The sequence below is a fragment of the Benincasa hispida genome, chromosome 1 (genome assembly GCF_027475165.1).
Source record: "Benincasa hispida cultivar pf3 chromosome 1, pf3_genome.v1.1, whole genome shotgun sequence".
Classification (NCBI taxonomy): Eukaryota; Viridiplantae; Streptophyta; class Magnoliopsida; order Cucurbitales; family Cucurbitaceae; genus Benincasa; species Benincasa hispida.
This window is the reverse complement of record NC_143478.1, coordinates 61324294-61337485: the sequence shown is the minus strand read 5'-3', so window position 1 is coordinate 61337485 and position 13192 is coordinate 61324294. Positions and strand designations below refer to the sequence as shown.

The 13192-nt window shown below is 31.3% G+C and overlaps 1 protein-coding gene across 1 annotated transcript; it reads right to left on the bottom strand.

Moving 5' to 3' along the window:
* Positions 1–6728: 6728 nt before the first annotated feature.
* On the bottom strand, positions 6729–8621 carry LOC120067960 (GATA transcription factor 18-like). Its single transcript, XM_039019621.2, has 2 exons — positions 8079–8621; positions 6729–7155 (listed from the first exon to the last, which is right to left on the bottom strand). Exons 1-2 carry the CDS (start codon positions 8502–8504, stop codon positions 6841–6843), a joined length of 741 nt encoding a protein of 246 aa, XP_038875549.1. The 5' UTR covers positions 8505–8621; the 3' UTR covers positions 6729–6840.
* Between the last annotated feature and the right edge of the window lie 4571 nt (positions 8622–13192).

Below are 13192 nucleotides of genomic sequence, written 5' to 3'. Positions count from 1 at the left end.
GTGTTTTCTACCTTTAAATGCTTGAGTGATAAGCTCTACATAAGACGTCGCTTCATATTTACCTATGGATCTTAGAAACTTTTTATCCTTGAGCCCATTCACTATTGTCATTAAAGCAGTCTCATATGTTTGACTAGGGCATCAAGATTTATATCTTCTTTTCCTTGACCCTTTCTTACGTTGCCTTGAATGTTTTCTATTTTTTCGTGGATCTTCAAAAAGTCTGCTTTCCAAGGAGCACTTTTAGCCGCGACCTCAACTCTTTTTTTCTTATTTTTTATATTTATTTAGCTTTGCAGATCCATCCTTTAAATTCTAATGATTTACTGACATAAAAGTTTTATTGTTGGCCTCAGCCTTAAGGCTACTTGACACTGTTTCTATGATGGATTTCAGGCCCACATTTTGACTAGCAGTAGTTTGAATCATTTTAGGTTGTCGCACTTGATCCACTTTCTCATTAATGTCTTAGTTTTTCATTTAAAGACTTAAGGATTCATATTTCCCTCATCTTAATTCCCTTTGGGTCTATTCCCACTTAGGATTAATTTTTTTCATTAGCCATGGATCATAAGAATTTAACTCACCCATGTTGTCCATTAGGGTTTTCAATTTGGCGAGATCACAAAAAATGATGTCTTGATTCTCCATCTCAGTCTGTTCTTTGATCAAAGGAAACTGTTGGTCTAGGATTTTTAGTGAGTGAGTCAAGTTTTGATCCATCTCGCTCACCTTCTTTTCCAATGCTTTAGTCTTCTCCTCAAGTTGACCTTCCTTTGATTTTCTCCAGTTCTTTGTGGATGTTGATCTTGTTCGAAATCATCTTTGTCCAAGTTCATGTTAGCAAACCCCTTGCCCGTTCTTGAAAGGTTTGGTGGCAGATCTCACGTAAGATGTTGTGGCCAAGCAAATATATCAATGTTTTGCCTAAGAAATCTGATTAGGTTTTCTCTTTACTTTGCTCTCATTCTTGTTTCAATGTTTACCCTTCTATCCTCTAAGGTGAGAAGAATTGACTCCAATACTTCTGTTGGCTAGCTTTCTTGGTTAGCCTCGCCCTCTTTCCCTTGGTTAGGGAATTGATCGCTCATTCTGCCTTTAAAGGAATTGTGGATTCCTTCTTATTCGGGTTTATCCTCTTTAGAAATTAGGGGTCGGCCTCGGCCGAACAAACTTGTCATGTCTCAGTTTTTTTTTCCTTCGCCTTCTTCCTTGTCAATTTCTTCAATCTGTAGCTTTAAAACTATTTATTCTTCTAGGCTTCAAGTCATGGAGATCTAATTGGCCCACTCCCTTTTCCAAGGCTTTAATCATCTCCCTCGGTCGACCCTCATGCGGTTAAGACTGGGGAGACACTTCATCCCATATCCTTCGTGGATGACAATCTTGATTAAAGTCATCTTCATGTCAGTTGATGCCTTCCATTCTTTTGCTCACCCTTAAGGGGTTTGATGATAGACTTGGTGCAAAAAAAAATTCTTCCTATTAAACGCACCAATTATTGATACCAAAATTTAGACAAGTAAAATGGTTTGAACTCGAAGTAGCAGTAATGATAAATTTGTATTTTTGGGGAAGAATATCACTTGCAAGTTAGCAAGAATTGCACACTGATGCGGTGTAGATCACGCACACTACGATGCTTAACTAAAGAAATCTAATGATGTGTTTTAGTATGGAGTTACTTATGAGAGAGAACTGTTGGGGTTTGTGCCTTAAAGTCTTGTGTTCAGTAGTTTGTAAACAACTTTGTACGAAAACTTGTGATGTATAAAATAAATGATATTTACTTCACTACTTGACTTTGCACATTTAGATTTTACCACAAACCAATAAACTTAATATCCCTAGTTATCTGTATATAACTTAAGCATGTATGTGGTGACATACAAATGGATCATGTATTGAGTGATAACCAAATTGGTCTGTAGTACATGGACATAGGAAGGAAACTTTATCCTTGTAACGGTACGGATGCGGTCCGCTTTGTGGAATGATCATAAGTGTTGTAACTTATCATGAATGGTCTGATCCTGATCATTCATGTAGGGGACACGCAAGCGAGGGCGTTCTATACAAAGAGTTTGTATAAGACCTGACCACAAAGTGTTAACATCTCGTTATATAAAACCGCCCATAACTGAGACTTCACTTCACTATGATGACCATATGTAACATGACCTTAATCTTGAGTGAGTTGGGAACTCCTGCCATTGAGGGCAATCATTTGATTTGCATGGATGCGAATGACCAGAACACCGACTCAAACCTACTATTTTGAGGATTCGTCAGATTTGGGAGCTAGGAACTCAGCTTCACAAGATGGAATTCACTTCTTCCCCGAGGCAGGGGTAAGTAGATAAAAAGCTCCCTTAAGGGCTGATTCCAGTGCTTGAACAATGTGGCGCCACGCATCTTCTCATGGCCCGAGAAGTGTTCACACACAGTAGGACTATGTTGTATTGTTCATTAGAGGGGTCAGTAGTACTTAAGGAGGAAGATGTAATTATAGGGATAAAACGGTAAATTGGTCTGCTGTAATTACGAGCATCTGTGAACGGTCATCGTACTGATGATTGGCTATATCCAATGAACATAGAAATATATCTATGGAAAAAAGAGTTCAATTGTTGGTCTTTAGTGGAATGTCTGGCAGTTAACGGATGGTGGATATAGTGACTAAAGAGTTTAGTCAGCTATTCACGTACTATTGGAGCTTCGAGCCATAGGTCCATAAGGTCCCCTTGGTAGCTTGGATACAAGTTGAGAGTCAGTTTTTGGGTCAATTTGAAATGTTCAAATTGACAAGAGGGAGTTCGATTATATATGATATAATTGAACGAGTAAATTAACGTTATGTATGAGATACATTAATTTGGTGGAAATTGGATATAAATATGATTTATATCTAGTAGAGAAAAAATATTATAATTAATATATGATATTAATTTATAAGTTATGAATGTGATAAGATCACATTTATTAGACGGTTATAAAGGAAATGAGAAGGCGCATCTTCGTTCTAAATAACGGATGAGTGCATTATAAATAGCAGACGGTGTGTTGATCCCGGTGTGTGCAGATATTGTGAAAAAGATAGTGTCATCGTTTATAAAATCAGTGCCTATACGATAGGGACTGCACAATCGCTTACATATACGATATTGCTAAGCGATCGCATACCAATTACACCATCGCGCGCTATTATCTAAACGATCATTTACCTTTTTCCTAAGCGATCGTTAGCTTTCCGTATTTACTAAATGATCGTATAGACGATCACTTAGTTTTTCCTATGCGGTCGTTCGGACGATCGCTCACCCTTTTCCTACACGATTGTTTACCTTTTTCTACATGATCATTTAGAGGATCGTTTACTTTCACTACACGATCGTATACTTTACCTAAACAATCAAGCATATTGTCAATGTAATAGATGACCGCATTTTCCCTTTGCTTGATCGTTGTGTACGGTCTCTCTTCCTCCTTCCCTCTACCAAATCCGAACAAAGCCTACATTTTGGATTCTCACTCCAAGAATACTGAGGGCTCTAAGTGGTGTTGTCTTTCCCGTTTCCTTCTGTCCGAGTGGTGACTGTTCTAGGTAGACGTTTGGGCTTCAGACTCGCTGTGAAGAAGAAATCTTCATCTGGTATGATTTTTTGATTCCTTTAGCATTATGAAAGTATGTTCGAATGTATATGCGGTAATTCTGTCACAATAAATTGGAAAAATCCGCTTCCGCTCATAGGTGCTCTTGAATAAGAGTTCCTTCAATAACTTACCATTTTCGTCTTCTTACTTCCTTATTTATAGAGTTGGGTGACCAAATCCTTCTCTTTTTAGGATTTTATCCTAGGTCTGCAGATATTATCTTTTCTTCTAGAGCAACATTGTGCAAGTAAGATTTAACTAGGTTGGCTCAACCTTGGTCAAGATTGATTCGAGCGGGTTTAATTGGCTTTAGGCCAAGTCAGCCTCTTCTTGAGGCCCATGTAAACCCATATCATGCATTGGGCACGGCCTTGGCCTTGGCCGAGGCATACTCGACTAATTTGGTGATTTTTCTTAAGCCCATTTCATCCTGTTGGTTAGATTGCTTATCCATTTACTATCGTTTTCTTAGTCTGGTAGCTTCCTCTTCTTTGTTATGTCACTTATATCCTAAAAATCACCTACAATAGTATTTATATTAACTTTCATTTGAATCAGCAATTAATACAAATTATATGAGATTCAGTAGGACAATTATTTAAAAAGAAAAATTCGTAAAGGGGTTTTCAAAAATAGAAAAATAAAAAAAACTATTTACACCAAATAGCAAAATTTTAATCTTCTTTGATAGAGACTGATAGAGGTTGATAGAAGTCTATCAATGTCTATCAATGATAGAAATTGATAGAAATATATCATTGATAGACACTGATAGAAATCTATCACAAATACTGATAGACGTTGATAGACTTCTATCAGTGTCTAACAGTTTTTTTTTTTTTTTTTTTTGCTATTTTTATAAATATTTGGATATTTTTCTCTATCTGTGAAAATTTCTCAATTCTTAATGTGAATACATGGAGGAAATATACCACAAATGTTTAGAATTTTTTTTCGTGAATTATATCGCTTGTTCTATGGTTTATGGTCTCATTACAATTTATTACTTTCTCGATTTTTCAACCTCAAGAGCTAGCTAGCTGCTCATAAACAATGATACGAGTACAAATTGAGATCACGCTCTTTAAGAACAAAATTCTATTTCAAAATAAGATTCCAAAAACTTGGATACGATACCTAAAAAGTTTTTATTTAGTTTTATAGTCTTACGATAAAATAAGCAAATAACTAACTATCCAAAAGACTAATTAAACACTGATTAGACCAAAATTTTCAATAATTTAGACTAAGTAAACTAATTAAGAGTTGTAGATCTTACCATTAATATTTATATTTACGTTGGTGACCAATAATTGATGATTCTCTTATATATATTTTATGTGTTAGTAGAATTCGAAATTTAAATATATCGATGTATCTACAAATATTTTAATCATTGAATCAAATACATGGAGCATAATAGAACATCATATACCTTAAATTTGAATGGCATTATTATGTTCTCAATTTTTTTTCTTCAAAATTTATTCATATGAATCATTACTACAAAGTTGAATTGAAACAATTATAAACATTTTAATTCATATACAAAGAAATATGCATTGAAAAATACTATATTATTTATTAAAAGTTATAAGATGCCTCTCTTAGCATTTTTTGATATTCTACATCCCAATAAAATAAATATAGTTATTATTTAGATGCCTACTACATGAAGACCTAGCTAATACTAATTACCATAAAATAATGGTCCAAAGTATTTGAATTTGTATTCTTATTATAATCTATCCAAAACCTTATTTCATTGCTATAAATTTGGTTTTGTCTTAAAAGTGTTTGTTTCAAGTTCAAAAAACGTCAACTTTGTATTTATTTAAAGTTTAAAAAATATAGAAAGTTGAGGTTAAATTAAAAATTTAAATTCCTAAACATTTAAATGTTTCATTTATTAATTATAAAGTTGTTTATATTGATTAAATGTTGGTGTGACATGCATCCATCAAAGAATTGATAAACATAAAAAAGAAGTCAAGAAAGCATAACAAAGAGTAGGCTAAAATGATTATAATTCATTGTCAAACAATAATAAGAAGTATAAAACAACAGCAACAAGGTATAAGAAGTTTAATAGGATATTTTATTTTGAAATTTTTAGGGTCTATCCACTTCTCCTATACATTCACATTACGCATCATGTGTAATGTGAACATAAGAGGATCAATATATGTCATACTAGGCAAATAAAAGAGGATGATGATGTTTTTTATTTAGCTCAGAGCTTTGGACGGATTGTTTTTTCTTTTTGTAATCGTTCTAGTAATGTGCTTGCACTCGGCCTCGCTCAGGTTGGCGCTAGGCTGGAGAGAGTTACTGTGAAAGGCAGTGAGAGTGTTTGGGCTTTAGAGCTTCCCGAGTGCTTGTCCTTTGCTTTGAATGAGGACAACATTTGTCTTGTTTGTTGATGGTATTCCAAATATAACATTATATAAGGAATATGAGAGGAGAATCTTCCTCTCCCCTTTTTGCCCTTACATCTTTCCGTAATTTTTATTTTACCCATATTGCAACAGATTCTTTTATATACCAGTGCGATCTAAACAAATAATTCCCATGATCACAAGTGAGAGCTGAGGAATAAAAAGAATTAAATAATAGGTGGGAGTTGTGGGAATTTGAAGTGGATATTTCCATAAAAGTTGGAATTTCGAAATAAAACCATGATGCCTAAAGAACAACATTAAAAAACAAAATTAAAAAAATAGGCGGCGGGTGTCCCAATGGAAAGAAATCAAAGGGCATCGCATCATCGTCAGATCGTACCACTGAAAAATCTCAATCTAAAACTCACACTTCACTGTCCCATAATTCCTATTCCCACCCTTTTCATTTTTACCACTTTCACATCAATTTACCATTTCCCCTATACTTTTACTTTTACACAAATCTTTCATTTATTTTCCCCATTTTATTATCAAACTAAAATAACGTAGCTAGACTAGACTTTATAATATAATATAATTAGTTACCTCATTCTCACATTAATTCAACTCTATCCCATCCAACGATAGAGAAAAAGGATTCAGCTTTTTAACCTTCGCAGTCGAAATTCGTACTGTAAAATTTAAAAATATATATATATAGAAATAAATATAAAATCTGCTCCATTGATTTTTTTTTTTTTCTAATTTTCTAATTTGTACTTTTTTTTTTTTTTTTTGGGTCGGCTCATCTTGTGAAATCATGGACGAGAGTGGGCCGGTGATCGGTATTAGCAACGTTAAGACGCCAAGACAGGAACGAAATCCCATTTTCCGGTTCGTCATTTCCTATGGCCGCCGACAGGCAGGGATGTTTCTGACTCATCGTTGGTGACTGCTGTGGGACCCACGTACTTGAATTTGTATAGTTTCCGTTGAACATTATTGGGTGGTGGTGAAGGTGATGGTGGTGGTTTGATTCTGCCGCCGTGCTGTTCACCGTCGCTGCCGCCGCCCTCCGTTCTTCCTTCTTGAAACGAATCCCACACGCATTGCATAGCGACTGTACTCCAAAGTCATACACAAACAAATAATGTGTTATTTAAATTAAAATATACCTCGTTGTTTAATTTGAAAAAATCAACTTCAACCCCCTTTTTTCCTGAAGAAAATTGATATTCCGCGTTATTAATCGAATTCATTTAAAAAATATTTCTGAACTTTCTCTATTTCAATTTGTTCAATTTTTATATTCGGAATGAAAAGTTAAAGAGTTAAAAATTCAAAAAAAATATAATGTTTTCCTTTTTTTCCAAAAAGGAAGAAAAAAAGATATCACATTGATCATAAATCTCATTCACATTCAAATGTCTGATTATAATGCGTTAACTGTTAACCAATACAAGTATATTTAACCAAAAAAAAAAAAGTTTCAAAATCGCTTTAATGTTGGTCAATGCAATATTGATATTATCACGTTTGATTATAAAAAATTATTTCAAATGATAAACTGTTAAAATTATTTATAATTAATAATAAAATATCTCGATTTATTTGTGATTAGACTACATATCAATTTATATAATAGTTTTATCGCTATCTATCTCACTCTATCACATAGACAGTTATATTAATTTAAAAGAAATTTTAATAAATATCATTTTTTATTAAAAAAAGGAAAAACAGATTTAAAATATGTTTTCGAGTGGGGTTAAATATGGCAAATTTTATTTTAAGTTACTCTAAAATCACTTCAGAATGATTGAAAAAATGAAGAAATTTCACCATCAATTTATGTATACATAACACATTGATAGGTAGATGTTTATATATTTGAAAATATTTCAACATTGTTATCATTTAAAGTAAATACTCTATAATTTACCTACATTATTGGTTACTTTTTAAAATAAAATCTCATTTTTATTTAATAGGTTTAAATCTATTTGGAAAAAAAATGGAGGTTTTTAAGAACACGTGATTTACCTTAGGCCCTCTAGGCCCATTTCGCCAGAGCGGAGTGGAAGTGGTATCGCAGTTAGCACAACGCCGAGCAAGAAGCGGATCGGCGCCGGAAGTCACGGCGGCGGTTAAATTATTAGGAGGAGCAGCAGCACGGCCAGAAGTCTTATGCTTAGGATGCAACAAATCCCAACAGAAGTTAGAGACATAAGAACCAGCGGAGCGGCGGTGGTGATTGCGGGCGGCGGCGCGTTTGTCGGCGTCGAATTCCGATGAGCGCGTGGAGGGAGTACCGAGAGAGAGCGTACAATCAACAGAAGAAGGAGAGGAGGAGGAAGAGGCGTAATTGGTAGAAGAAGAATACATGTCGGCGGCGCCGTGGTTGGGGACAGATAAGAAGACGGAAAAAGAAGAGGCGCCGCCGCCTCCGCCGCCGTAGTGGTGCATCATGATTTGATATTTGTGGTAGGAATAAAATGGGGTGAAGGGGGAAATAGAAGAGAAAGGGTTGGAGAAAAAACAGAGAGTGATTTGGGAAATATATAAATTTAAAAAGTAGAGAGGAGAGAGAAGAGATGGTTCCCACCTTCAGTTTGCATGTTCTAGAGAGAGAAAACTGAGTCAGAGACCGCAACTCAGTCATCGAGTCAGTGAGTCAGTGATCGTAATGCTTTGGTAGGGTATAATATATCATCTCATCTCTTCCTTATTATTAGCTCTCCTATGGATTAAATTACAAATTTAAACTCTACCTTACAAAAAATAAAATTTTATTTTATAATTTAATATACGATATTGATAAATTCTCATAAATAATTTTGATGATTATTTATTAAAATTTTATCAAATTACATGTATCAAATTCGTAATTTAATCTTAAAATATCATATATCTTGCCTTCTATATTTGAAAATTGTATTCTATTCTGATATTTGTACCTCCAATAAATTTTATAATTATTCTCTATATTTCGCTAAATCTAATTGTAGCGATTTATTTTAAGATTTATAAAAAGTACATAGATTAAAATTAGATCATTACAAGTACAATAACCAAAATGAAACAATATAAAAGCATGCAAATGGAAAAATAGTATTCTTCATCTTATTATTATTATTTTGTCCTTAATTCAAATACATTGTAAACTATCATATTGTTTTAAATAGTAAAACTAGTGAAAATATTTTTAAGTATAACAATATATCACTGTCCATCAATGATAGATCGCGATAGACATTTATCTTGATACGATGTTTATCGCAATCTATCACTGATAAATAGTAATATTTTGCTATATTTGTAAAAGAGTTGACTCATTTTTATTTATTTAAAAACAAACCAAGATGTTATATACACATTTTTTTTTCAAACAATTGTCACAAAAATATCATTCCAACATTTTCCGCTATTATAAAATATAAGATTTATATATAATCATAACTTAGAATAGATGTGAAGAAGGGATAGGTTTTGGTAAGCTAAAGCAATATGACACAAATGTATTAAGGAGGAAGATATATGTTAGTTAGGAAACAATCTTAAAAGAACTAGACCACACATAAATTATAGAAGTGGGTTATAATTTTTCCTCAATAATCTTCTGATTTGATTAATCAATCTCCCAAACTTAATTAATCAAATACCAAATTTGACATGTTGCTGTGATTGCTATTATAATCTCTCTCTATCAACTTTTAAATTATTCACTATCGCACTTATTTCTTATATTTGAGAATACTCTCTTTTAATGTGTCTTGCTTCTATACTAATAAATTAGTCGAGGAGGTCAACATAATTTGACTAATAATTTTGCATCGCCATTAGATGCATGAACAAAATAAACTATAAAAGTGCCCCAAGTTGTAATATAATAATTATTAGGTGGTTGTGCAAATTTTAGAATTCACGTACAACGATTATTAATGAGACAACTATATTATTCAACATTGAATAATTGTTTTCATAATATTCTTAATTTTCTAAAGTAGCTGGTATTTATATCTTAATTTTCTAAAGTAGCTGGTATTTATATCTTAATTTTCTAAAGTAGCTAGTATTTATTTTATAATCTATATTACTATTCATAGCCTAATTCTAGCTAGTAATTATATATTTATATATATTTTTTCAATACTATATTCATTTCTTAAATTTATTTTTATTTTTTGAATTTACATGAGAATTTAAATATTTTTTTAAAAAATATATATATATATATATAGTTATGATTGAGCATTTTTTTTATAATTTATGATGTATTTTCTTTTCATGTATGACTTTTTCTCTATAGTGATTAGTATTAATATGAACGTAAGATACTCATTATTCAATGGCTATATTCTTATGAGACGTTTTTCTTCAATTGTTTATTATTAACACTATCAAGTTAAAAACATCCATCAAACAAGACTTTTAACTCATCAATCAACCAATGATATGTTTTTTTTACGTGATCATAGCTCTTGATCGATATGAACTAGTAAGTTTGAGTTTCGATCTCTCACTCCATATGTATTATCAGTTGGCTGAATCACCCATGATATTATTAAGAATATAATCAAAAGTTTAAGATTCCATTACATATAAACTCAAATGTATATCTAATAAATCAATTAAGTTTTATAAAAATATGAATTTGTCAAAGATCTACTGGATATAAAAACTAAAATTCATGACCGATTGAACAAAAAATTGAAAGTGTAAGAATCTACAAACCATTTTGAAAATTTAGGAAAATAAACATAAACTTCAAAGTTTAAGGATTAAAAAGTTGCAAGTTTAAGTTTCCTTACATTTTAATCCATGTACTTCAAAATTTTCAAAATTATATTTTTAATAAAATTCATAAAGATGATATTATCATAAACTACTTTTCTTAAAAGAAAATCAAGGATAAGCTAATAACAAAGACTAAAATTAGGAGGTATAAAAAGAATATTAAATTAAAGTTAGGTATTTAAAAATAGGAAAGGTAAAATTGAAAGTAAAAATGTTTGGTTGAATTTTTGTTATATCATCGAAAGAAAGGACCAAAAAAAAAAAGTAGTTGTGAGGGGAGGGGGGGAGATATTGGTAATTGTGTTAGTCAAAGGAGTCCACGTGACTAAGGGGAACAGTCTTCCATGGATCTGCCTTCTCCGATCACGAGGCCTAAATATTAGACCCTCCAAAAACCCCTCTACTCTGTCCGCATCCCATTCCCTACTTCTCTCTCCCATTTTTTTTACTCAATTTAAATTTAACCACTGATATCATTTTCTACCGATACAGATACAGTTACATAATATAAATATGATTAGATATGACAATTCATCAATTTCTAAAAAATTAAGATACGTCATTTTTTATATTTTTTTAATATATATTTTTAAAAAACGAGGATACTGATATGTTGAAAATACATTTTCTTTCTTAAAAAAATCTAGAATATAGATAAATTTAGCATACAAGTTAATAACAATAACACAAAATAGAATACAGACATTAAAATAAAATACAAAAATAGCAATATCTAAAATATTGAAGTACAGTAGTTAATAAAATACAATAGAAAAGTGACTCATATTACAAAGAAAAAGAAGATTAAAAGGAGAAATATGAAGATAAACGAAGAACTTCTTCATTGAATTGTTGAAGATATCCAAATGGTTTATATTTTTATGAACTTTATGGGGACTCAAATGTGAAGATAAATATTAGATGATTATAGGATTTGGTCTTTTATTTATTTTATTTTTCCTTTTAATTTTAGACTCGAGTAGTGAGCTTTTTAAATAGGTTGTCTAGTTTTAAATTAGGAAATATTAGATGGATTGCTTGTTTTTTTCTTTTAAAAAAGGTATGCGTAGAAATAGATACATCAAATCGCATGTCAGATATATATCTGGGAAGTATCGGTATCCGATACGTGTCTGATATGGATTCTTTACCTCACATGAAGTATCTGTGCTTCATAGTTTCCATCTTTTCAGTTGTATCAATTTAAACTTTAAACTAATAATTATATCCATTTAATCCTGAACTTTCATAATTATATCTAAATAAAACATAATGAATTGATACACTTATAAAGATTTAGGGTTTATATTAATATAACTCCCAAAGTTTAAGGTTTAAATTAATACAATCTCCAAAATTTAAAGAAATAAATTGATATTAAACTACTGAAATTATTTACAATTAATAGTAAAATATCACAATTTATCTGTGATAACTACGATAGATAGTGATAGACTACTATCTGTGTCTATCATGATACAGATAGATATAGACAATAATTTATCGTTGTTTATAGTAGATATATATTTGAAAACAAATTATTTAATTATCTACTTTGTTTGTTTATATACCAAATAAAAGAGGGATTCAAACAATTGAACCATTCATGGTTTTTGCATCCACATGCAAATGGAGGGTTTTCCATTTTAATTATATCTCAGTTACACAAATTTATATATTACTCTCTAACCTACTACTACTACTTTTGGACTATCTTCGATGACATTATCCCACTCACTCATCACAACTTTCAATTTGCTTCCCCCTCACTTTTTTTTTTTTTTTAAAAAAAATTAAATTTATTTTTCTTTTTATTTAGTTAAAAAAAATTATAGGGCTATGAATTCGTAACTCTCCATTCACTTCTTTCGTCTTACATTTCATTCAAGTTACGTTTATTTCAGTGAAGACATAATAAATCGATAGGAATAAGAAAAGTAGACCTCATTTCAATACATTTAGTATCGTTTACTTGTATTCTATGTTTGTATAAACATTTAGTGTCCACTTCCAAATCTGTAATTAAAAAAAGTATATTAATTGACAAACGGAGAGTGTTCAATCCAATTGCATCAGGAAATTACGTCGTATGGTTATGGTTGTGGATATCATTACTGCTACTGTTTTAGAGAAAAAATTTTGAATTTTGACATCTTACAGTTTACCATTACGGTTTTGATCCTCAAAGATAACGATAACGATAATAGTACATTTGATCAAATTCATAATTCTAAGTAAACGTGATAAAAAACAATTTAATTACATTTGCAATTCATACTCATTATAATTGATCCATCAATAAAATATCATTATGATTATAATAATTTTCATTATGATTTGGTAAACACCTCAATTGTGTG